Source organism: Phaeodactylum tricornutum, chromosome 3, assembly GCF_000150955.2.
Source record: "Phaeodactylum tricornutum CCAP 1055/1 chromosome 3, complete sequence".
Classification (NCBI taxonomy): Eukaryota; Bacillariophyta; class Bacillariophyceae; order Surirellales; family Neidiaceae; genus Phaeodactylum; species Phaeodactylum tricornutum.
The window spans coordinates 638,801-663,906 of NC_011671.1; the positions used below are offsets into that span (position 1 = coordinate 638,801).

The following is a 25,106-nucleotide window of genomic DNA, read 5'->3' on the forward strand; positions in this document are numbered from 1 at the left end:
GCTCGTAGAAGTGCAGCCAGTGCGTCCGCGATAACGGTGTCACGCGAAACGAGGACAAAGCCCTGTACCGGTGCGGTCGAAGAACTTTCGTCTTCGGCACGGTAAAGTAACTTGACGGGATGGACCTCTACGGCAGCTTCCATTTTTGGTTCATGAACCTGTTGCTCCTCTCTTAAAAGCTTGTCCATGAGAGAGGTGGGTGTTTTGGAAGTGTCGACGTGGACTGGTCGATGTATAATTTTACGTCGGAATTCAATGGGTCGCGTTGTGCTTTCCTGCGTTTGACGGAAAATGTTGTGGTGTAGTAGCAACCGCTCTGATTCGAGTGGTTGAAAGGAAACAGAGTAGCCATCATCGCAAATGACGCCATGCGTAGCTCGCAAGGTTTCGTAAAAGACCTCCGGAACAGCGAGACAGCCCACCGGGTCCATAGTCAACGAATAGTTCGATCCCGAATTAGTGATATCCGTAAAACTCCTCACTCTCTGCAGTGTCATACTTGCTAACTTTGCGTTCACCGAAGTAAGCTGGCGCTCCGTTGGGACGCCTGACTTCGGCGAGTGGACTGAGCAAGAGGGGATGTCCTTCCACTGATAATGCTGTAGAATCAATCGGTCCCGGGTCGTGGTATTCCATAGTAGGTGCGGGAGGAATCAATCCCAGTTCCAACGCGGCGAGACGCAAGGCTTCACTCGCACGAGATTTTTCAAAAGACGGAACGGGCTGGTGCAACGCCCATACAAACCAGTTTTGCACGTAGGCAATCTCCATCAAAAAGACGGAACCTGCGGAGGAGCCTTGCAACAACTGTACCGCGGCCATCAGCGTCATCGACGTCGGCGGTGGGTCCATAAGTTGACGTACGCGGTGTTGCTGATGTTGGCTCGACGACCAAAAAGGAGGCGGCGCCATCGGATTTAAAGTAGAACCTTGGGTGGGTCGGACCCCGGCTGCTGCGGCGGCGTACGAGGCCACCATTCTGCGTCGTGCTAGCTAGCCGGACGAGTAAAAACGCTGTTTGGAAACGAGTCAGGACTTTGCGCTCAATTAATATGCCGTCCGATGCGTTTGGGTACGTTCTCTATTCCATAGCCGTCGGAATAGTACCCTACCACAAGGACGCGGATGTACAATTCCTTTCGTTTGTCATGTCCCCCATTCCTAAAAACGGGGTGTCGACAGTGAGCCCAGTTTTGGGACTCCCCACCACATCGGACGGAATTACCGGAAAAAAACATTTGTATCACGAATATTGCGGGAATCATTAGTTCCTCCTAGGACATTCCTGATTCCCGTGCCAATGGGACAGACTACCTACGTCTCTACTCTAATAGAGCTAGAGCCTTTTAGAGATAGAGAGTCTACCAAGCTCAAAGGAAAAATCCAGAACAAACATTCTATGCATAAAAACGAACAAAAACTTTCTCGACTGGCACCATGACAATGAAGATTCGATCGACTCTATGGAAAATTCTTCATATCCTGTCGACCCTTGCCGTCTTTGACAAAGCATACGCCTCCACATGCCACCAGGATCAGCACTGGCAGGATCACCCTGTTCTGTGTCGTATGCTAGAATGGGCTGAACACGATTTGGAAGGGTTTGCCCGACACGCTCACGCCTGGGCAGAAGAACAGTCGCACCTGGTGCAAGTAAGAAATTCCCGTAGTGCCTCTCTCGACATATCAACCACGAAGCGCCGTATTCAAGGAGGTAAGGTTGGCTCTGAAAACAAGCAATTGCCGGTGGTCTTTGCCCATGGGATGGGAGATTCGTGCTTTAATTCTGGCATGCAACACGTTGCGCAGCTGGCCTCCGAATGGCTCAGTGAGGACTTTGGTCCGGACAGATCGAATGTGTATAGCGTATGCGTTCCGACCGGTGCGACTCAAGCAGAAGATACCAAGAACGGTTACTTTCTGAGCATGGATGCTTCGGTGGAAGTCTTTGCGGAAGGTGTTAGGGCGGACCCACGACTGAGCGATGGCTTTCACGCCATTGGGTTTTCGCAGGGCAACAACGTCATTCGGGGCTACATTGCCAAACATAACACGCCTACCGTTGACACATTTATATCCATCAATGGGGTGAACGCAGGGATCGGTGCTGTGCCGTATTGTCGTCCTAGTGAAACTGCCATGGGTGCTGTGCGACTGGGTGGAATGTGCGATTTACTCATGGAACAGGCCTCGCGGAGTGCCTACACTGAATTTGCACAAGAGCATTCCTTTCAAGCCAACTACTGGCGCGATCCACGGCCAACTGCCTTTCCGCTCTACCAAAAGTACGGACAGCTCGCTGCTTGGAATAACGAAGCGGGACTAGTGAACGAAACTCTGAAAACGAACTGGGGTAAGACCTCCGCTTTCGTGTGGGTGTTGGCCACCGAAGATGGATTGGTGTGGCCCAAAGAAGGAGAGCAATGGGGGCAGCCGGATTCGAAAGATCCTTTTCATGTGATCTTATCCATAAACGAAACGACCTGGTACAAAGAGGACTTGTTTGGCCTCCGAACTGCAAATGAATTGGGAAAGAATTATTTCGAATCGTTCGAGGGGGACCATTTGCAGTTTGAATCTGCCGATCTGGAACGATGGGTAAAGACCTACCTCAAGAACTAGTATAAAGGCCGCCTCTCTTTGCATCGTGAAGAATGTTAGCGAAGATTTTTTTATTTGGATGACCAGTCTATTTCTTTTTCTTGGCTTTACCCTTGGTAGCAGCTTTCTGCGTCGTGTTTCGCCCTTTCTTTTTGAACATGGCTTTAATCTTTTCCATGTCCTCGTCCGCATCATCACCTTCATTTTCTTCAGCCTTTGCGACATCATCGTCGATGGCATCTGGATCAATCGTTTCCTCCGCAACCGCGTTAGCACCACGCTTAACCGTCTTGCTACCGCCTTGTTCAGCCACTAGTGCTTGGCTTCTATGAGTACCTTGATTATAAAACCTTGTGAAGGCGGCCTTTTTCTTGCTATCCAGCTTAGCGAAGGTGTCCGCCTTGTGATCCATTCGAAACTCATCAAGCTTTTCGAAGACGTCGTCTCGGTCCAGGCCATATTCATCCATGAGGTCAATGGCTTTTTCAGTGAGTCCTTCTTCTCTGCCCAGTAGGAGCGACAAGAACCGGTCACGTAAAACTGGTAGGTAGGATAAACGCATTTCTTGAGCTCCACCACTAATCTTATAATTCATGTGATGCTGTAGTTCGTGTAACAGACGAGCTTTCTTGCCTTTGCTAGAATTTCGTCCAAGCCAAGAAGTAAAGTCTGGGAAGCCAGGAAGACCGCCCCCATTGGGACCACCAGCATGGAAGCCAGTTTTTACCGCTAGCATTGCACAAAAGGGCAAAAGGCTCCAGTTCTGGCCTCCCCTCAGTCCGTTCTCGGCCTCAGCAAAATCGGACATGGCATCCGAGGCCTGGCTCATTCGCTCCAAAACACCTAAAATATTGGACTGGTCATTTGAACGTTTTGCATCATTGAACTGACCTTGCATCACTTTGATGTAGTTCTGCTGTACCAACAGACCAACAAAGTTGTAGTCTACGAAGAAGGCATCGTTTCTTCTGAAAAAGTGCTGTCGCTCGGTCGATGCATCAGCTCCTTGTAGCCCTCGACGACCTTCCAAAATATTTCGCGCTGCATCGAAAAGACTGACGCGGAGGATCTCGTCTTTGTTAATGGAGCTCTCGCGTTGTTTCAAATCCTTGTAAGTCATGCGCGATTCACTACTGCTGTCACTGGCCCACATTTGCATGCAATTCAAAACCTGCCGAACGTCGTTTCCGCATGACTCAGCAATCGCTTCAGCTGCGTTTTGTTCGACGGTAAATCCTTCTTGTGCCGCAATTCTTACAGCGCGATTCGCGATTACAGATTTTGTCGGTCGCCGGTACCTAAGATCCATACAGTAGGGAAGCAGGCTTTTCATCTTTTGGGACTGCCGATCGTTACAAATGCAGATAATCGGAACTCGGCTCTTTTTAATCATTTGAATAAGTTCTGACATCCCACTGCGATCCCCAGCACCCATGCCATCAACTTCGTCCATAATTATACAACGCTTAATCCGACTACTTTGGCGCTTTTCATTGATGGCGGGTTTGCCAAACTCGAGTGTGTATGAACCAGTGATATCACCCATGTCGTCTTTGATCGCTTTCTTGGATCGCACGTCGGAAGCATTGAATTCAATCACATCGCGACCTGATTCTTTTGCAACAATAGTTGCTGTAGTCGTTTCTGAATATATGATGGGTTGAGTGTCAGAAACGTATCCGAAAGCGAGAGAAAACAAACACAGGAAGAATCTGTACTTACTACCAATGCCAGGTGGCCCAGACAAAAGTGCGGCCTTGAAGCGATCGTTTGGATTAGCAACACCTTTTCCAACAGCTTTGGAGTTGTTAAACTTCTGTTCCCAAGATGACAGCCAAAGGCCAAGCTTCTTCACCGACTCGGCATTTCCCAAAATTTCCCCCGAGCGAGTCGGTTTGTACTTGTCCACCCAAAGAAGGTTAGCACCGGAAGAGCGATCTGCTTTGATGTCGACTGGTGAGCTAATTTCTGCAGGCGAAGGCTTGCCAGAAGTGTATGGTTTTGCCTTAACGTAAGGATTTGAAAGGGCAGGTTTGGCGTAAGGATTATTTGGCGCCTTCTTGGCATACGGATTCGCAGCAAGAGGTGCTTCCGATTGGCTCAGTTTGGGAGCTGTGTTCAATAAAGCATTTCCTGCTGCGATTTCCTTGTCATTGTACTGCTGTAGCAACCCGTAAAAGGCCTCCTCGCCCTGAACAATGTGCGTACCTTCTTGGACCGCACGTTTGTACTTGCTGCCCTCTGTGTAGACACGTCCATCTTCCAACTCTTCGCCAACAACAAGATAATTTGTCAAACTTGATACAGCTCCAGTGATCCGTCCGCCAAGTGTTTTGACCATTTCCTGGCCGTCCTCGCGACTGAGGTTCGGTAAGACACCGGAAAAGACAAACGTGCAGCCTCTCAAACATTCTGGAGCAGCCTTGTCGACATTGAACGATGATTGTGTTAGCTTGGGCTCCAGAGGCGGATCACGCTTTAGGCGTTTCGTGTTGCTCACAGTACTCGTGGGTGGAGATTTGCGGGTCTGCGGCGAGGGGCTGAAATCGGAAGGGACATTGCGATTCCCGATAGCGGCGGTCGGGGGAAGAGAGTTGGCAATGCTGACAACTCCCGACGGTTTTTTTTGGGGTGACGTTGCTAATTTGGAAGATTTTTTCGATAAACTCATATCCAGAGCTTTGTTGGGACTAGCGATCGGCTTTTCTTTCGTTCCGTCGACAAATCCAATCTCGGCTCGCACTACGTTTGCCGGACTATTTTTCGACAGCTTACGGGGCGATCTCCTACGACCTGATGGCTCTTTCTCTCGTTCCTGAATAGGAACATTTCCAGTGGATTCAAGAAAAGTATTTGTGGATTCTTCCTCGTGTACGGGGGATTCTTTGCGCTTTTTGGAGCCAGAGTTCACCAGTTTGACCTGATCCATCAAATTGGATACCGGCTTTACGGTGTTTTTTTTGCTGGATCCTCCGCCTTTGAAAAATTGACGAATATCCATCGGCATCGTGAAAAAATATGTGCTGATGCTTTCAAAATGGTCACAGAAACAAGGATCGGTGGTACCGGAGTGTTTGCTGTCAATACGAACGCATGGTCTCGTTTTCGATATTTGCCTCCTCCATTGGATCCGCAAAGTCCAAGGCTGTTCACGTGTGCACCAAACGCCGCCGGTGCAAACGTCGAAATTTGCTAGCATAACAAAAAGAAGCGATATAACCGCATCAGAGCACATCGAACCAACTTTGGTAGTAAGAAGCCTCCCCGGCACACTCTTAACACGTAACGTAGAGTAGCTAGATGCAAGCATAACGAACTCAAGCAAAACGGAACTTATCGATACCTAATGCAACTGTGAAGTCTCTGCATGTATTAACTGTAAGTGGCACGCAAAGCCACCTCTGGTATTTATCGAGAGGATTACAGCAGAAACAAACGTTTCACCGCTTCTCAAATCGTTAGCATGTCATCCAACTACCGCAGAGTCCCTACGGCATCTGATGCAGCATCCACCGCGTCTTCCGATATGGGAGAAGCCGGCACGAATCCTAGCCCGGCTGATGGCGACAACCGGGCCTATTTGAGCCGCAGTCCAGCCGACCGAATGGCTGACAAAGCGATCGCCTTAGCGTGGGTGCTTGTAGCATGGCTTGTTGCCAAATGGACGAGGTTTTTCCATGTTTTGCTAGCGGATGAACGCGCAAACCGACCGTTGCTTCAAGTGGCGGCTCTGTCTTTCGGAATCAATACTGTACTGTTGCTTTATCTGACAGTTTATTTACCAAAGATAAAAGGACTGACGGATTCGTCGGCATGGGAAGTGTACTGCCCAAGGGTCGTTCCCACTATGACCTTTGTTGGAGTCGTAACTGGTCTGCTTTTGATACGAGCTACATGGCCGGTTTGGGGATTTTTGGCACCACTGGTTTTGGGTGTAGAGTTCTTGGGTTTACTGTTTGGACTGCATTTTGTACCATGGTGTTTATGAAGCTTGCCAAAAATCGTGGAAACATGCGTGTATGCTCTCATTTACGACGGACGCTCTTGGGTCATCGATATGAAATACAATCGACAAGCGAAAGGCGTCCTGTATCGTAATTTACTATATAGCATTAAATTTTCATCTTTACAGTTAGCCAATGTAAATAAAGACTAGCGCACCCAAAACCGTGGGAAGATCGTCATGACTTGATTGTTGAGGGCTACACCCGCTTTGAACTGGGCTTCATCCTCACGGACTGGAATCACGTTGTGGGCTTTGCTCACTGTTGCGACGTCCTGCAATAAGGCGTTTGCGGCTTCTAAACCCGACACATATGCCCTCTCCTGACAAAGCCCCTTCGCGCCGTGCTCGCGGTCGCCCATACGCACCCAGTCCCCAGCGCACTTGAGATTTTGAAGTGCTTTACCAGCGCCTTGCAACGGAGGTCGTTTATCGAACGTTCCGGGGGCAAACCAAGATACTGTTCCGGGGTAGCGGCCTATCCAAGAGTCGACAACCTTTGCATCCCCAAACTCGGTCACAGCCGCTGGCAACAAGTCTTGGATAAGTATCTTGATAATGTCCTCGTTACTCATGCTGAGGATCGCACCGGCATTGTAAAAATCGCAAGCCACAACAGATCCTTGCGGCTCGTCACCACCCCAGAGCTCCCTGACATTATCGGACTGGAGTTGGTCGAGCATAAAAAAAGTTCCACCAGCACCGCGAAGTTCCTCGAATCGGGAAAGTACATTGGCGGGTGTCCGTGTTGGGACGGTCTTGTCGAGCCAAAGACGGCAAGAAATGACATCAATTCCCTTGCACGACGCAGCCTGAGAAAAGACTGGGAAACGGGCAAGATCAGGACTGCTACTGACGACTGAGTTCATTCCATTACAGGAAAGAGCCAAGATAGCACCGTCAATATTCTCAATTTTTTCAGTCTTTCCGTTCACGCTATACTCGAGACTTGAGACCCGATGTTTCTTGTCTATAGACTCTTCTACCGAAATCTTTCCGACGCGACAGCCCCCAAGGACAGTCAAGTTAAACTCGGTTTCCAATTTGGTAGCCAAAGGCGCAACCAACGAGTCACTAACTGTTCCATTCTTGATCCATCGAACATCAAAGCTGTCCACATGCGCTAGTGCATAGTAGTACAAGAGCTCCATCACCACCAAAGCACTGAGCTCTTCTGGTGGTTTAAAAAGACCGACCAAAAGTGTGGGTTTGATAAAGTCTTCGACCAATCGCGGAGTGAGTTGAAACTTGATGAACAACTCATGGGCAGTCATACGATCGTACTGTGCTTGGACGCTTTCGTCGCCTCCTAGACAGTCAATCGTAGCAACCAGAAGGCCGACCATTGAAGCACGGTCTATTAACGGGATACGTTCAAACAAGGGAAATGTGGCAAGAACCTGCCCTAAAGGAGAGGGTAGGGGAGGAATTTTCTGACCGGAAAGGCTCGACAGAAAGGGAATCTGGTCGAACTCGGGAAACTTGGCGTTGGAGAAAACAGGAGCGGTCGCCTCCAAGCCGTCAGGAGAGTAGAAGGAAGAATTAGTGTAATCAGTGAATATTTCGTTTTCATTCAGCCCCAATTCCTTGCAAAGTGCATTTATATTCGGATAGTCCTTCCAGAATCCTCGAGTGCCGGCTTCTACAGGTTTCCCGGTTGAAGAAAGGTACGGTGTTCTACCCGTCGGATCCGGTAGCGCGTCGATCATTATGATCTCTGCATCGACCCCGCCTTCGCAAAGAGCTTTCGCCGCTCCCCATCCTCCCCATCCTGCTCCCACGATGACAAACTTCTTTCGCTCCGATAGGCTATATTCCTTCATTTGTTGCCGGGCCCAATCCAGAGCTGCCGATTTGGAAGGCTCGTCATCGCTTTTTGCGGACGTTACATTAATAACGTTCTCGCTGCTTGAGCTCATCCAAACAGAAGTTTGTCGAGAGGATCGAAGTCGTTTGTCTAGCGGCATAAACGATTGCACCGACACAGCAGATAGAAGAGCAAAGACGACGGCATAACAGCCTCTGTCCTGAATTTTCATTTCGATAAGATATCAAGACAGGCAACTTTCTAAAAAGAAAAGTAACTTTTCCGATGACTGTAAGCTTTACAAGCTCACACCCTTTCACTTGGTTCAATCGGTATCGGCGTCTGTTTCCACTGAACGAACTAACTGTACGAGCGTCGTAAGCTTTGCTCATAGTCAGAAAATGTTCGCCGTCAGAATCGGTCGTTTCCGTGCCTGTAGATTGATGACGTGTTGAACACGATCGTTTGTGGAGGCGGAAGACCTCACCACAACACCTGTCGTGAAAGTCAAGGTCCACGGGTTCCACATATGAACAGTTTCATCGCGTCACTGTTGAGACAAATTCCCTGGACGCCGTCGATCTGGAAGCATGATCTGGGGACTGGCAAACCGTGAAAGAAGCCTTTAAATAACGAATATTGAGTGTTCTTCCAGAGACCAAAGTAAATGTCTTGACGCTAAAACATAGTTAGCTGTATTTGCTACAATTAAAGAAAGACGAAGTGAAAGGAGACGAGAAGGTACGGAAAACACGCGAAAAGACAAGCGAGCAAAAATTTCAAAGCTAAATAGATCGCATTGTCCCTCAATAAAGACGGCCCAAACTCTCCCTACCCGGCGGCCTCAAAAGTTTTTGGCCGCCTACTTCGTGGCACAGATTGGCGGTCAACGGCGGTTTATCGACGAACCGCGATTCTGAATCTCGACCATGGCGACCAGTATGCCTGGTTCGGGCTCCGGGAAGTGGAGTTCTAACTCAACAAGGTGAGCAACGCAGTGTGAACAAGACGACTTCGCCAAAGTTTGGAAAGGTCCATCCACGAGTGGCTTTCGGTATGCGTTACGAGATCTGGCACCGTAGAATTCTACGTCTCGCCAGTACAATTTCAAATTCGTTGTTGCGATCAACTTTATAGGGGGAAGTCCACTCTGGGTCAATACGTGCCTCTGGGAAAAGCATGGCGTTTGCGAACGTCCTATCGCTGTGTAGACCGTGGCTGGCCGAGAGCAGTGTTGCCATCGTACACCGCGCTCTTTTGTTAGCACAATCGTTTCTCCTCAATTCCCAAGGTGCCGGCGTTCTTTCCTTCGTCGCAACACTAAGTGCCCGACGCCAGTGGGACTTCAAACTTTCTGTAAATAGGTGTGATAGTCTCCTAATCGTTAACGTCACATCTTGTTTTTCGCTTCGACATCGACAGTGTCTCGTTGTTTTTTCTGGGTAATGGTCTTTCTCGAGCACAGCCGGTCGTGTTCGTCTGCATGCATGCCTTTTTCTCATCCTCTTTCCACCTGAAGACCAATCCTGCGTCTCACACACCACATTTCCCTTTCAATCATGTCTGATAGTACGGAAGAGGACGCTAACACCAACGGTCTCGAAGTGGGAATGATGGGAATGAATCTCATGTCGGGCCTCGGCGCGGACTACGCGCCGGACTTGAAGGCCACGAATTTTTCGAGGTCGCCGCTGGATGTCCGTGAAGGAATTTTGTTGCATCCTCAGGAAGGAACGCAAAGTTCTGTTCGAACGTCCCTTGGAAGCGAGAGGATTAGTGAATCGAAAAGATACGCCAGATCTGCGGGGCTGGGGGATACTCCTTCTTCGCCAGTGACTAAACCCGAGCATAAGACAAACAACTCCACTACTTCTCCGTCCCTAACTCTCACGCCCAATTCTTCAGTTGACGGGAATTCAGATTGGAATAGTCTGGGAAACAAGGCGTCACCGTTCAACACAGTCGAGGCTCCTGCAATGCCATTCCTGCATACACACAATAGACGCGACGGACAAATGATTGCAAGCTTTGATCGTACTGAGAACGAGGACGATGGTCTTCTTGGGCTAGAAGCACTTCGGGAGAGGGCGTATTCATCCCCCGGTCATTTGGCGCAGTCGCCACCGATTATGAGGGGTAATGTTGCCAACCAAAGTACATCTACTCAGTCGCGCAATCCCTCGAGAGATCGACCGCCGCTTTCACACTCTACATATGGAGAAGGAAGCTCCAGCTATGGCGGGGATCGCAGTGTGGGAGAACGAAGTATTGGAAGTATCGGCCAGGTCGCCGGGGACCGCAGCGTGGGTGATCGGAGTGTTGGTAGTATCGGACTGTACTCAGGTGAACTTAGTGCTGACAATGGCAGCGTAGGCAGTCAGGGCCAGTCGAATCAGACATCTCGAAATCAGAATACTTTTGGTTTTGACGCACACGATACTCTTGGATTTGGAGCAATCGGTCGGACGGAACTGCGTCAGTCGGCCATAGAATACGACCCCTCGAGACGGCGTGCCTCGAGCTCGGACACTTTCGGTCATTTATCTGGTCGACATAGCGGACCGTATACGCAGCCAGTGTCTCAAAAATTTGCTTCCTTTCCCACGCTCGGTGCTCATATTCGCCATCAGCGTATGCCGCAAAGTCAGCATTCTACGTCATTCGGAGATTTGCAGAAGCCGCGTCACATTCGTTCAGTTTCGCAACCTGTTGTTGGCAACCTCAATGGCTCTCAACTTCCTCCCGGTCTACAAGTTGATCCGCGCTACTACCAGCAAGCAAACCAATATGGAGAGGACATTTACAAATCAGGAGTGGCGTCTCGATCCTCGAGTACTAATTATCCTGTCCAGTCTTCTTCGTATGAAGGGGTGCGATACCCTCCACAGAAGCATAGAGGTTCCATGCCCAACTTACCTGCCGCCTCTCTATACGGGCCAACTGTGGGCGGTTACCCGCCCTTGCAGCGCCGGGAATCAGTTGATTTCTTGTTACATCCGAATACACCGCAGCAAAAAGATGCAGAAGAGATGCGTGGTTTTGGTCCCAGCGTTATTTCGCCTAGGCAAAACCAGATGCAGTACGCTACCCACAATAGAATTGGTAGCGACAGCGGAATGTTTGGTTCTCCCGTCTCCACCGGTGGTGTACCAGTGCGGGGACACATTTCCGCGCGTCATCTTATCCAAAACAACGAAGATAGTGAACTTGCCCTGGTAGCCGACCATTTTGGTGATTCCTCAGCAGACTACCTTCGAGGAAGCTCGAACCCACTTCGTGTTGCTACGCACAGCCATTCCATGTCACTAGATCAAATGCCCCAACAGTATCTGGAAGGCTCTCAACATGTATCAGCCATGAATATAAATATGGCAATGCCCAAGGTTGTGTACAATGTGAAGTTCAAAAGAAGCCAGCGTAATTTTGTTCTTGGGCCAAGAATTAGTAGAGATCTAAAGATTGGTACATACGTTAAAGTTGAAGCTGATCGGGGAGAAGATTTGGGGATTGTGGTCGGGATGGTACCAGCAGAGAGATACAGTTTTTCAAGTCGGTCATCGTTCTCCTCTGGGGTAGGCCCTGCTCCAAGTAGTATCGGATCTTCGAACATTGCAGACTTGAAGTGCATCATTCGACTAGCAACACATGATGAAGTTTCCCTTCTAACCATTAAGCGTGATGAAGAAGAAGAGCTTCTCAAGATCTGCAGGGGAAAGGTCCGACAGCGTGGTCTGCCCATGCATGTTGTCGACGCTGAGTACCAGTTTGATCGACATAAGTTGACCTTCTTTTTCGAGGCCGAAGGTCGTGTCGATTTTCGGGAACTAGTACGCGATCTCTTCAGCATGTACAAGACGCGTATCTGGATGCAGCAGCTTGACAAAACAACGTCGACTAGCTCACCCGCCATGATGGTCCCCACCAGTCAAAACTTTCAGATGGACTTTGGTACACCCATTATTGCTCCAGTCAGCGAGTTCGCGGACTCCGTCATGTTTCACGGAGCCTCTGGTACTGATTTATCGTATTGAAAAGCCCATTGCGAATAGAGAAAGATATACCTATACAACGAGGCCGAGACAAGTGGTTTGCCCTATCAATTACAATACCACATGGATTTTCGGCGATGAGCGTCTGCGCATATTGTGAGGCGCAGAGAGGTTCTTGACACATCGATGTTGCACTTATTTGTTTACATTTCACACAGCTACTGTGCCGTCTAAGCTATGCAATTCGATTTGCAGCATTCTGCGCGGCTTCGGCGTTTGTGTTCACTGTCAGACGAGATATTCTATAAATTAAAGAGACGTAGAGATTATTACTTTTGAATGGTAAATATTAGATTTTACGTTATCAATGACAGTATTCGATTTGGAAATGGGTGATGTACAATTTTGCAGCTAGCTCATAGATCTCAGACAGAGCGCCGTCCATTGCATAGTCTTTCATAAGCAGAGTTCACTTTGACTGTCGTGAAAGCGACCACGCCAGCCCCTGAGGGACGATGTAGAGCCTCTCGTTGAGATGAGCAACTCCTCAAGGAAGGCGGTTGGTCGTGTTAAGCGATGAAGGGTATAGGGACCACCTATACAAGGAAAGATAACTTTTGGTTTATATAGATCTAAACATTTTAAGAAGTGTAGTGTGCTGATGATGAATCAAATCTCGAACCAGGAAGATACCCTGCATGTTAGCAACGCTAGGGTGTGTCTACAACGTACGTACGGTCCAGCGCCGTTCACAGTCAAACAGTTGTAAATTTCACTGTTTCAGTCGGTTTCACAGACAGACAGTTGGAACCCTCTGAAGGAGATGAGAAACAACAGCTTCGATCATCGCTTCTGCTACTTAACCTTCCGTAAATTTGTAAGCTGCAACTCTCAATAGAAGCTTTATACTATGACTACCCGGATTCTCCCACTTGAACTAATCGACAAAGCCATTGGATCAAAAATCTGGGTGTTGATGAGAGGGACGAAGGAAGTCGTAGGCACTCTGCAAGGATTTGATGACTACGTAAGTTGTTACCAAAACAAATCATGTCGGATTGGCTGTTCTAGCGAATCGCGCTCATTCTTAGAACATTCTTTGAATTCCAAATCTGTAGGTCAATTTGGTGCTCGATAATGCAGTTGAATTTTCACCAGATCCCCACGATAAATCTAAGGTTGTCAGGAATGAGTTGAGTTGCGAAATACTATTGAATGGCAACCAGATCGCTCTTTTAGTTCCTGGGGGATCAGGTCCAGATGGTTCAATGGCCTCGGAAACGTAGGACTCAAAGATTGAGTCGTAGCATTGGTAGTGTCGGTAAAATTCGGTTTACCGTTAATTTGTATTCACAGTCAGAGGCTCAAATTGTCTTTCATGCACATTGCTTTTCCTAGCTTCTTGCGCGACAGAGCACAGCAAAACATGAATTCTTTACTATTGAGTGAGTTTTGACACTTACTCTAGTTTAAACTATTATTGCGATTGTGGGGCTGTTCCAACAAATCCACAAAATCGGGCCCGCGAGGAACAATTGAGAAATGATTAAGAATGGGGTGTGAGCAATAGTAGTGGGCCTTAATCTGTTCCATGTTCACAGTGTCTTTCACTCCCGGCATCTGGTAAATTTCACGGCAGTAGTTCAAAATAGACGGAGTGTGGGCCACAGAGCGCGTGTTTGTTTTGAAATAGACCGTGTAAACCTCATCAAACCGCACAAGGGTAACAAAAAGACGAATATCAGCCTCTGAGAATTTGTTTCCTGCAATAAAGCGCTGCTTCTGTAGAATATCCGCTATCCGATCAAACGATTCCGTCAGCTCAGTGATCGCTGTATCATATGCTTCCTGGGATTTGGCAAAGCCGCACCGGTAAACTCCATTGTTAATCGTTGGATAGACCCAACTGTTCACTTTGTCTATGGCGACATGCATCTCAATAGGGTAAAGGTCTAGATCAGGGTTTTTTGCAAAGTCATTGAACTCCGAGTTGAGCATTCGGATGATCTCGGAGGATTCGTTACTGACAATCGTGTTCCTTTTCTTGTCCCAGAGAATTGGAACGCTGTACTTCCCATCGGTATCGCCAGCCTTTTCGTACAGCTCGCGAATACTTTGAGATCCAAAGAATGGTTCCGGTTCGTTGTGTGGGAAGATTGAAGGGAAAGGACCACCGTTACCTTCAGTATTCGTCAGCATTTCTCCCTCGGCGTTTCCAAATACCCAACCCGAATGCTCGTCTTGGTCAGGCTTTGTTTTCTGCCAAATTGGGTGGACGACGGTAGCGGCGATTGTATCATCAAGACCTTTGACGGCTCGCGTCATCAATGTACGGTGGGCCCAGGGACAAGCGTACGCAACGAATAAGTGATATCTATCCTTTTCGGCTGGAAACTGTGCATCAGGTTCTAAGACCAGGAAAAGAAATTATTGGTGAGCAAGTTTCGTTAGCTTCTCGTTACGAAGGAAAGTAAACATACCTTTCTTGACCCAATTTCTCCATGAAGCATCCACACGTTTGAACTCTCCTTTATCACCGCTCTCATCGAGAGCGGTTTGAGCAAAAAAGGTGTTGGTGACCGGTTTCGATGCGTCGGAAGCGCTGTTGCGAGGAAGACTTGCTGTCAAAATGGGGGAAGCAGTTTTGGACATATTGAGCAATACGGTGAGCTTACTTGTAATTCGCATGAGTTTGCGTTTCTCGAGAAGGATTTTATGTCTTGGCATAAGCCGCGCTTACTGATGGAGTTTTTCTTTTCATTAGGATCTGTCGGCAAAAATCGTTTTTGGTGGGCTTTCCAAAGAATTCTTGGTGACGTACCCCGAAATGATCTAGAGTAGAGGGGCAGGCCAAAATCGACAATATACACTGTGTCGTGTAAGACACACAAATCCAAAATGGTTTGAAGATCGGCTCCGATGATGTTCGCCGATTCGCGGTATGACGAGACCTACTCGCCGTCAGTTTCCCTCACAGTCTAGCATGAAGTTTCATTGCGTGAATGTAAAACATATCATAGCCAGTACTGCAAATTCCACTCCAGACCTGCCCCGCTTTTCGACTATCCAACGATTTTCTAATTTATGGTTCAGATTGAACCTTTATTTGCTTATATGTTAGGGGAACTTGACTCAGATTGGTATGAACCATTCACTGTCAACGTAAATACCCGTTGTCTCGAAATAGATATTTTGGTGACAGCAGGACAACCCGGTAGAAAAAATCCCGCTCGGCAGCAGCCACCGTTTTCGGGCTATGAAATGCGACACCACTTCAAAACATAAAAGAGGAAATTCCCTATCCGGTCCTTGTCCAGGCCGCAATATCCTTATTCCGGTCAAATCCCAGATTCTCTAAGGAATATGTCTTGACATTGATAGAGACGTATCTTTTAACTGGAAGTAACAAAACCAATTAAGATCTAAGGTGAAAAGGTTTGACTGAACCAATAGGCGAGAAATGGATCGGACATATTGATCTTTACCTTCAAACTTTGATGACAGTACATAAGAATTATATTACTAGTTATCGAGGAAATGTATACAGTATCGCATCTTACTGTTAATCGGTTTTGTTGCTTACAGTTAAAAGGGTACCTCACGCTCAAACAACATTTTTTTTCTGGCCAAATCTGGGATTTGGCCGGAATAAGAGAATTGCGGCCTGGATGAAGACCGAATAGGGAATCTCCACTTCTTAAAATACGACAAAGCAGTTTGACGTGATGAGAAAATTAACAGTAAAGCACATGTAATTCGCGTGAATCCCGTGTTTCCATATGTGTCTACGCGTTCCATACTACCTCCGTGACAACAATGTTCCAAATCGCGTTGGGGGAGTTGGCTAAATCGGATGACCAGACAATGCATAGCTTCTGTCACGTCTAAATCATAAAGCATACTCCTCCGGTGTGTATCTCTACTTACGAGTAGGTTGCTTTGGCCGCACATACCAGTAAGCTCTACCAAAAGAAATTGGAGCTGAAAATCAGCAACTTCTACTTCACCATAAGATTTTGGGTTGCTTTTCGATAATGCTTCAAAATGAACAACGTTATGCTCGGAAGGCTTCTGATATTTTAATAGAAGGTATGCTGCTACGCGGGGATCGATGCATTTCTACTTCGTATCTGGCATTGTCTCATTCTGACCACAATTTCTCATTTGGCTGGCGGAAGACTATCTATTGAAAAAAGGATCTCGCGCACGTCAGTTTTGGCACAAACGGTATTTTATTTTCGATTCAGAAAACAGGTTGTTATACTTTCATAGAAAAGAAGATCGTCGTCCAAAGGGATCCTACGCCATTAACAAATTGAATGATTGCGACGTGAGCGAGCTATTTGTCGAAAAGCATCATAAAAAGCTGGTGTACTGCATCAGAATTACTTGGTCTAATAGCTCAGATGAATCTGCTATTATGGAGGAGTCGCAGTTCTCGGATGACAACTCTTCTTTTTCAGACGGATTCTCACAATCTATCCAGAAGACAAACGAAATTCAATCGCAAGCGCCAATTTCACAGCTTCCGACTGAGGCCCTGAGACAATCTTCGGGTTCTCTTTCGGCCCAAACTACAAGAAGTTTAAAGCCCGGGAAAGCGGAGCACGGATGTAGCGTCGATGGTGAAAGCCTTACGTTGGGTACGCGGCGCCCACTGCATATTCAAACAGTAGACAAAGACGAAGGAAACGAAACTCTACCTCGTATTCCTCAGTTAGTCGAAGTGAACAGAAAAGTGACAATCAACGACACCGAAGGGTCTGGTTTGGTGGCTGTACCGGTAGCTGATCATATGCCAAAGCGCAATCATTACCAAGACGAGCAAAACGAAGAGCAAGAAATGCTGCGCGCCGAATATTTTACTGCTCGAAAGATCTCTCAAAAAAGGGCTAAACAAAAGGTCGTCAGCGGGACAAAAATTGCAGCTGCGACCGGTGCGGCCATTGGTGTTACTATTTTTACTGCAGGCATCAGTCTTGTCGCAGGCCTTGTAGCTCTAAGCTTCGGAGCTGCTGCAGGAGGAGGTGGCGCCGTCGCGGATCTTTCTTGGGGGAAAAAAAAGAAAGGTGAGATTACGATTGCCTGTTCTGACTACAACAGAGCAAGGCGGTGGAAGGCCTACCTAGATGCATCCCTTGAATCCACCTCACTTCAAAAGAGTACATGGGGTCAACTGTTTGTCTCTGACGGCCGGAAAACTCGCACGGCCGTCTTTCCTGGTGGTACAAGAAGCATGGACTCGCTAGCTGAGCTGAAAGGAACTGATCATGGAAGCTCTAATAGAGCTGTTTTGATTGAAAGAGATTCAATTTGGACTCCGGTAGACGGAGGATGGGCGTTGTTCCTTGGCTCGAGCTTGCAAGGACTTCGCATTTTTAGAGAGGAACGTAACAGCCTTACGCATCAAAGGAGAGAGATGAGTAGACAATTTGCCACAGACCTCAGTGTGGACGGCCGTCCATGCCCTCCGCTTAAATCTCATATGGTTCTGTCAGCTACGCCTTTGGACGCTTTCCTTTGTCTGATGACTTGCGGACGAATCGTTGATGGTGCTCCAGAATTCTCTCCAAATTCTGGGCAGCGAGCTTCCTTTAGAGTGGTTGAAAACATCGACGATCACACAGATGTTATACATCTAATGTGTCGTCCCCTCTATCTTTTTCCTTCCTGGACATCGCCTCGCGACTTCGTTTTGTACCGTTACTGGCGTCTCGAAGAAGATGGAAGTTATAACGTTTGTCTTGAATCTTTGGAGCATGCCGATTGTCCTCCTACAGCCGGGTATGTTAGAGGGGGGCTTCATCAGGTCTATACAATATCCCCGCACAAGAAGCTAGGTCGTCGTCGAGCAGACGCAGGAAAAGTACCGCAGGAGTGTCTCATGACTGCTGTCGCTCAGGTTGATCCGAAAGGATGGATACCAGTTACTCCGTTGCCATTGCTTTGTAGTCAAGCATATGGAGATGCGTTCGGCTTCGGAGCCTTATTTCAATTGTTGGATATCAGGGATGCTATTGATCAAGAAAGATTCGTGGCTGTCGACCATGAAACCAAATATGTCCCGACGTCATCCTCTAGTTTTGCAAATGATGCCCTCAGACAGTCTTTCTCAATGGAAGAAGACCCACTGAACTACGACTTCTCCTATGTAGGACGTGAGTCTCTTAGAGTAGAGGAAGTCATGACATCCTCGACTGGCTTTACTGTCAACCCTAGTCCGCTCGAGAGCAATCAATGGGCTGAGCCGGACTCAAACTCATTTCGTGTCCGTGGCAAAAACTATTTGCAAGACAAGAAGAAGATCAACGCAGGCCCAAGCATTGGGCGTCTGGTAGCGGTGGATGTCGTGGCAGTTGACCAACCTATTTTCTCGGGCATGACGACTCACCCCAAAGAGAGGCTGCAATGGGCTTTGAAGAAGGAGAGCTTGCTGACTGACAAAGGGCAGGAGAGCGACTTGCCACCGTTTATTTTCGTGATGAATATTGTGCTACCAGGACCCCCCTTTTATCACGGCGTATTCTACTACGCAGTCGATAATATGAGCGCAATCGATGGAACCAGTGGCACGCCGTCGTCGAAACTTTGCAATAAGTTTTTCTTTGGAGAATGTGATGAATTTCGTGATAGAACCTTCAAGCTGATTCCTCAGATTGTTCATGGCAACTTCATTGTCCGAAAGGCAGTTGGAAGTACACCTGCAATTATGGGTAAAAAGCTTCGTCAGTTCTACGTAAAGACTGAACGATCGTTCGAGATTGTGCTCGATTGTGGTAGCAGCCAGGTAGCTACCGGTGTAATTCGCCTCAGTCTTGGATACGCAAAAACTCTGGTCGTCGACATGGGTTTTGTTTTTGAAGGAGGCGACGATGAGGTCTTACCTGAACGTCTTTTCGGCTGTGTACGAATGAAGCAAATAGATTTTGGACCGACGCTGCGAAAAGTCGCAACTCCGTCTCTCCCGCGCTTATCTGAGAATTACTAATTTCATTTTTGTTATTGCGCGTGCACTTTTCACCTCTCTGTTGAGGCTTACTCGCATTACTGTAGCCATTAGGCATCCTCATCATCTATTCACTCATCTTTGTCTTTCATTAAAGTTATGGTTCTCTTATCTAACCAGTACAGTATATTCGTTCTAGGTATCGCTGAAGCTCTAATACCGGTATTTCGTCGAATAGTCCTTTGGCGATATCACAAGTCCTCTCCCTTTTCGAGCACCACGATACACAATTTCGATGATATCAATGAACTCTTGCTTGTCAGTCAACGCCCAGTTGATCTTGTTATTATCTCCCGTCCCCAGGTCTACCATTACATGTTTATTTCGGTAGAAAAACATTGTAGTGCAGGCGTCGTACAGTTCGTACATACCATTGAAATCGGGCACCTCATCGATATCGACAACATAGATGACGGCAAAATTCTTAACTTTCTCAGCAATACTAGCAAGAACCTCATCTTGAACCATGCAAACGGGGTCCTGGTCTCGACCGAATCGAACAACAACAACTCGATCTTCTTCTGTGACGATGGCTTGGTCTACCTCCCAGCCTGAGTTCAAATGTGGCAGCAAATACGCCATTTTTCGTGTTTTCCTCTTTTCTCACTTTGAAGGTTTGCCAATAGCATAAGACGCGTTGCTTATTTCAGTGTCGAAGACAAGCCGTTTTATTGTCAACGAATTTGTTTCGAAGGCTTGATGGATAATTTTACATAACATTAATTACCGTAAAGGACTACGCTATGCAATTGACTGACACTGAAATGAAATTTGGCCCTGGACGTGCCGAAGCTCCGCGTAAATTTGCAAGGGACTGACTGTCAGGTTCACTCACTACCTACCAATTTGTCATTTTGGTTTCATGAACCAGATCGTCACGGGACCAAAGTAAAGTATTTTAAAGTTAAATTACAGTTAGTAGTTGCTTCCATTTGACGCAAAAAAGATGGTTCGCATTTCTGTTGTCACAGTCACAGTCACTGACAGTCAAATTTCAGAAGCGTTTCTCGTCGGACTCCCTTGTTGTCAAAAATAGCGTTGAAGGTCACCATGACAGGACAGTGCTACGCGCCTTTTCTAATCGGACACACAGTCTCGAGTGACCCCGACCTTGACATGGCGCTAGGAAAAAAACTCTGCGCTCCACCTGGTGTAGCTCTTTATCGAGCCGGTCTAGCTATACGAAGTCAATCTCTGTCGATCTCCGACATGCTCAACATGATGCAACCTTCAACTGGAGATCTATTTAATGATACGTTTCACCCGTTAATTGATCAGAGCGACAACGAAGCTCAAATGAAAATACTGAAAAAGCACTATTTGGATGAATTCTCGAGACGATCGATCGACATGGTTTTGAAAGATTACAGTGACGAATCTGTAATTTACGAAGTTTTGGATAACATCCCTACAACCTATCATGGCGAACAAGGGGCCCGACGAATGTTAAATCGGATTACAGGACTTGCCAAAGACGTGGACTTACACCACATATCCGTCAATCGGAATCATGCGCAAGTCTTCTGGACAGCAAATATGGATTCGCGTGACGTCATTCATGGAACAGATTCATTCGAGTTCGACAAAGATAATCGCATCAAAGCACAAACCATTGTGGCTTTGACCATCAAACAAGATGGAAAATGACAAGAACCGTATGTGAGTTGGGATGTGATCTCAAGAGTGAAAACAATCAGTAGCAAGAAAATGTACCGATCCCAGCAAAGAGCGTCAGTCAGGTTTTGCCCTACTACTAATTTCCGACTACAAATACTTTCTTGATGATAGCGGCCTCTTTCGTGCGAGCAGATTCTACTTATCCGGAATGGACTACGTTAGAAAGCCTTTCATCTTTGTGAGATAGCTCTAGAAACGGTGAAGTTAGCTTTTAGTAATAGGGCGTCAACCAGCTAGGAATCATATAGTCAGAGTATCCGGCTTCTAATTAACTGTGGAGGCCTTGTGATTGTAGATTCACAATAAGGTAGACACTTTGTAGTACCTGTAAGTGGCTCTACATTTCCATCTCATGTTAGATGACGAATACTTGGCCGCCGGGGAAGGAGCTGCAATCGAGAGAATTTATAGTTAGACTCATCGATTTACTGTTCCATAATTTATTGGGCGCATGTACTATTTATTGGGTTCATTTGCTCCGGAAAGGGGTCAAGTTGTCGGTGTGATCAATTTGCGTGGCACCACGAAAGTCGCACAAGCCAACATACATTAACCGTATACGTGATCGTGACTATTGTATCTACCGATCCGACGACGTCGAATGCAAGGCACCTTACTGCTGACCACTCAACAATTACCACTTGACACAAGAATCGGGTGGTAGCCGTTTTGCGATGAGTGCGTAGGAAGATCAAGATGCTGTCCATTGCCAACCGTCGACTTCCATGGTGGATCAGGAAAATATCTGCTTTTACTGTAATACTTTCCATTCATCTCCGAATCCGTGAATGGATCTATCTTTCGAGATTAGAAGCCAACGAACCTGACGCGGATTATCCGTGGTGGACGGACGACCGAGGCTGGCGGCTATCTCGGTTTCCCTCGGTTGAGCAGCGTGTAAAGCACTATATGTCGAACTGGTATGCACCACCCTGCGACTCGACTACCGGGGTGAGGGTTTCTAAATGGTCCCGAGACGGCACATGGGTGGCCAAGCCAACTTGGTACGAGTTGGGGACAAGTTCGATCGCTGCTTCGAGTGCGGTCGAAACAGACACCGTCTTCTACGCTGCTGCCAAACCAATCATCAATTGCACTTATTCACCCACCAATAATTTACGTTTCTACTGTCGGGATGCGCGAGATACTTTACTGAATGCTACAGTTGAGCTTGACATTCCAATCTTGATGCAATTTGGAGACCTGGACTACTCATTGAAACAAGACAAAGTCGACATTCCAGTTTTGAAAAAATATCGGAATGCAATGAGCTTGCAGGAACTGTACGCCTTGACTTCTCAGAAATGCTATCGCGGAAGGCCAAGGGTGGCGCCATCGTTTCTAGACAGGCGCTTACAACCAATAATTTGGAATTTGAATTCGCAACGTCATTATGCAAGGCTTGCTGCGGTTTCTAAGTTTGACATTCCTTGGGAAAACAAAACTGATATGGCCGTATTTTACGGAAACTTGAACGACCACGATGCGAATCAAGGGTCGCTGCAAATGAATCAGTTTTCCCTGGATGTTGACAAATGCCTCGAGCTTCCACGTTGTCGTCTAGTACTAATGCACAACAGCTCAGAGCTCGTTGATGCCAAATTGACCAAAACGTTCGGCCGCGTACCGGATGTTGTTGCTGGGGTTAGAGTAGTTGGTGATCGACGAAAAATGGACGACCTGCTCCAATACAAAGCGCTAATTATGCTCGAAGGGAATGATGTCTCTTCGGGCTTGAAATGGGGATTGCTGTCGAATTCAGTTGTCATGATGCCGCGTCCCAAGTTTTCCTCGTGGGCAATGGAAGATTTTTTGGTCCCGTGGGTACACTACGTTCCATTAGAAGAGAGCCTAAATGATGTTGAAAGGAAAATGGAATGGATTTTGGATCACCCAAAAGAAGCTCAGGAAATAGCACGACGGGGCACCTTGTGGATGAATGATCTTCTGTATGACCCCATATCCGATACTGAAAATAAATGGATCAATCAGGAGATTCTTTGGAGATATAAGGCTCATTTCCGAATATCCAGCATCGATAGCTAAGATGTAGATGGCGCTGCTGCTTGTATCAGAACGTTTATCTCTGCATCTGGCTGGATTAAGGGCATCGCTACCTGGCCAGAAACTCGGCTACACAGTTTAAAGAATATTTATAACAATTTCTCGCGTTTCTACAGCAAGAAAGCACAAATACTTTCGTCAATGATTGTGCGGTGAAGAGGTATGTCGCACCTTTACCTTTCCCTGTGTCCGCTCCTTGAGTCCTTGAGAAAGCTTCTCTCGGTCATGAGGCATGTCCAACAGCTCCATGAAGCCCAGACCGCGAGGGACTACAGAATAGTTATTCCATTCCGGATGAGATCCAAAGAAATGAGCTTTAATCTGCTCCATGTCGCAAGTAGCGGCAACACCGGTCATTTGGTAGATCTCGCGACAGAAACTCAAAAGCGACGGTGTCAGCATTACCAATCGCGCGTTCGCTCGAAAGTAAATTGCATAGACTTCATCGAATCGCAACAAAGTAACAAATAGACGGATGTCAGCATCTGTAAGTGTGTTTCCTGTCAAGTACCTTTGGTTCTGCAGAATGTCATCGGCGTGGTCGAATGCCTTACAGAGCTCGTCTATTGCCGTGTCGTAGGCGCGCTGGTTTTTCGCAAATCCGCAGCGATAGACACCATTTATCATTAGCGGGCTCAGCCATTCGTTGACCTCGTTCAACTTTGCCATGCCTTCTTCGTTATCCTCAGTGTAGAGATCTAGATCGCCGTTAGCAGCGAAAGCATTGAAACAGGAGTTGAACATGTAGGCGATGTCGGAGGATTCGTTGTTCACGATGGTGTTAAGTCTTGAATCCCATAGTAGCGGGATAGTGTATTTACCACTGGTGTCGTGTGCAACTTCATAGATTTCGCGAATGCTGAAGGCGTCAAAGTGGGGATCAGGTTTGTTCCCGGTGTATGCGGGAGGGAATGGTCCACCGCGGTTGATTGTATTAGAGAAAGGCTGTCCAAGAGGGTCACCAAATACCCATCCTCGATGTTTATCATTGGGGTTATCCGGATTTGTAAGTCTCCAGGTTGGATGGACGTATGTAACCGAAACGACATCCTCAAGGCCTTTCAAGGTACGCATTATAAGGGCACGATGAGAGCCGGGGCACGCATAGGAACAATAGAGATGGTAACGTCCCGCTGCGGGTGGAAACTTGGCGTCGGGCGCGGAACTAATGAGATCCCGCCAAACGGTTTCCTGCTCTTCTGACTCACTGGGGGATTGGCTGGTCCCCTTCGTGCCAGTGGAAAGTCTGTTTTTCCTGCGAAGGGAATCCTTTGCTTCTTCGTCTTTCTTCTCTTCTTCCAAGTCTTGAGCTAATCCTTCTTGCTCCAACTCGTACCCCAAATTCAATTTGGCAAAACCGTGGGGCTGCGCCGGATGCGAATCACGTCGCACCGCCGATCCTGCAGGACCGGGAAAAGCTTCATCGTCGGGCGTGTACGGCGTTCGCGGAAGACCGCAACCATCGTACGAACCACGATACCCTCGGAGCAGTTGCTCAGCTTCCTTACGACGCTCGCGAAGTTCTCGCTCTCTTTGCTTCTGCTGAAGGTACCATGCGTCCATGCCGTCCGAGGAAAGGTGGGACGGGGGATTGTGAAGGCTTTCTCTTTGATGACTCTTGCCGCGCATGGACGCAAGGAATAACTGTGCCTCTTCTGGGGTGGTTAGTGGAGAGTGCACCACTGTAAAAGGACGTGTTCAAGTGAGAAATCATTGATAAGAGACTCAGGAATATGTCTCCAACAAGCCAGGACATGCGTAACACAAACAACAATAGTACTCCCATGCACCTCCTCAGCAGGCACAGTCACTACGAACAAAGCTTACTGTCTTTTAATTTGTCTCGTTGATTTCTTGCCAGCTTTTTGGTCCGAAGATCTTCGATTTCCTGCTGAATTCTACTTCCTTGCGCACTTTTCGTTTCGCTCATGATGAAGTTGTTGCCTTTATGCTCGTTGA

At 47.4% G+C, this 25,106-nt stretch overlaps 11 protein-coding genes across 11 annotated transcripts; 6 read left to right on the forward strand and 5 right to left on the reverse strand.

Moving 5' to 3' along the window:
* Positions 1 to 1,725: 1,725 nt before the first annotated feature.
* On the forward strand, positions 1,726 to 2,622 carry PHATR_10454 (predicted protein; the record flags this gene model as incomplete). Its single annotated transcript, XM_002186063.1, has 1 exon — positions 1,726 to 2,622. A coding segment is annotated over one exon (897 nt), but the record flags the coding sequence as incomplete, so codon positions are not given.
* Positions 2,623 to 2,689: 67 nt separating this feature from the next.
* On the reverse strand, positions 2,690 to 5,682 carry PHATR_43994 (predicted protein; the record flags this gene model as incomplete). Its single annotated transcript, XM_002186352.1, has 2 exons — positions 4,324 to 5,682; positions 2,690 to 4,233 (listed from the first exon to the last, which is right to left on the reverse strand). The coding sequence occupies exons 1-2, from the start codon at positions 5,606 to 5,608 to the stop codon at positions 2,690 to 2,692; spliced, it is 2,829 nt and encodes a 942-aa protein (XP_002186388.1). The 5' UTR covers positions 5,609 to 5,682.
* A 382-nt stretch (positions 5,683 to 6,064) lies between these two features.
* PHATR_33339 (predicted protein) lies at positions 6,065 to 6,589 on the forward strand (the record flags this gene model as incomplete). Its single annotated transcript, XM_002186064.1, has 1 exon — positions 6,065 to 6,589. The coding sequence occupies one exon, from the start codon at positions 6,065 to 6,067 to the stop codon at positions 6,587 to 6,589; it is 525 nt and encodes a 174-aa protein (XP_002186100.1).
* A 164-nt stretch (positions 6,590 to 6,753) lies between these two features.
* PDS-like1 (PDS-like 1, phytoene desaturase-like protein, phytoene dehydrogenase-like protein) lies at positions 6,754 to 8,427 on the reverse strand (the record flags this gene model as incomplete). The annotated part of the gene is made up of 2 exons (XM_002186353.1): positions 6,754 to 8,050; positions 8,087 to 8,427. The coding sequence occupies 2 exons, from the start codon at positions 8,425 to 8,427 to the stop codon at positions 6,754 to 6,756; spliced, it is 1,638 nt and encodes a 545-aa protein (XP_002186389.1).
* Positions 8,428 to 9,301: 874 nt separating this feature from the next.
* PHATR_43996 (predicted protein) lies at positions 9,302 to 12,738 on the forward strand. The gene is made up of 2 exons (XM_002186065.1): positions 9,302 to 9,396; positions 9,982 to 12,738. The coding sequence occupies exons 1-2, from the start codon at positions 9,341 to 9,343 to the stop codon at positions 12,440 to 12,442; spliced, it is 2,517 nt and encodes an 838-aa protein (XP_002186101.1). The 5' UTR covers positions 9,302 to 9,340; the 3' UTR covers positions 12,443 to 12,738.
* Positions 12,739 to 13,310: 572 nt separating this feature from the next.
* Positions 13,311 to 13,686, forward strand: PHATR_10583 (predicted protein; the record flags this gene model as incomplete). Its single annotated transcript, XM_002186066.1, has 2 exons — positions 13,311 to 13,427; positions 13,519 to 13,686. 2 exons carry the CDS (start codon positions 13,311 to 13,313, stop codon positions 13,684 to 13,686), a joined length of 285 nt encoding a protein of 94 aa, XP_002186102.1.
* A 178-nt stretch (positions 13,687 to 13,864) lies between these two features.
* On the reverse strand, positions 13,865 to 15,052 carry PHATR_33342 (predicted protein; the record flags this gene model as incomplete). Its single annotated transcript, XM_002186354.1, has 2 exons — positions 13,865 to 14,808; positions 14,881 to 15,052. 2 exons carry the CDS (start codon positions 15,050 to 15,052, stop codon positions 13,865 to 13,867), a joined length of 1,116 nt encoding a protein of 371 aa, XP_002186390.1.
* A 4,230-nt stretch (positions 15,053 to 19,282) lies between these two features.
* Positions 19,283 to 20,101, reverse strand: PHATR_18599 (predicted protein). The gene has a single exon (XM_002186355.1). It carries the CDS (start codon positions 19,986 to 19,988, stop codon positions 19,560 to 19,562), a length of 429 nt encoding a protein of 142 aa, XP_002186391.1. The 5' UTR covers positions 19,989 to 20,101; the 3' UTR covers positions 19,283 to 19,559.
* A 353-nt stretch (positions 20,102 to 20,454) lies between these two features.
* Positions 20,455 to 21,300, forward strand: PHATR_44000 (predicted protein). The gene has a single exon (XM_002186067.1). It carries the CDS (start codon positions 20,457 to 20,459, stop codon positions 21,051 to 21,053), a length of 597 nt encoding a protein of 198 aa, XP_002186103.1. The 5' UTR covers positions 20,455 to 20,456; the 3' UTR covers positions 21,054 to 21,300.
* A 337-nt stretch (positions 21,301 to 21,637) lies between these two features.
* PHATR_44001 (predicted protein) lies at positions 21,638 to 23,129 on the forward strand (the record flags this gene model as incomplete). Its single annotated transcript, XM_002186068.1, has 1 exon — positions 21,638 to 23,129. The coding sequence occupies exon 1, from the start codon at positions 21,780 to 21,782 to the stop codon at positions 23,127 to 23,129; it is 1,350 nt and encodes a 449-aa protein (XP_002186104.1). The 5' UTR covers positions 21,638 to 21,779.
* Positions 23,130 to 23,354: 225 nt separating this feature from the next.
* Positions 23,355 to 24,335, reverse strand: PHATR_4227 (predicted protein; the record flags this gene model as incomplete). The annotated part of the gene is made up of 1 exon (XM_002186356.1): positions 23,355 to 24,335. A coding segment is annotated over one exon (981 nt), but the record flags the coding sequence as incomplete, so codon positions are not given.
* Positions 24,336 to 25,106: the final 771 nt, after the last annotated feature.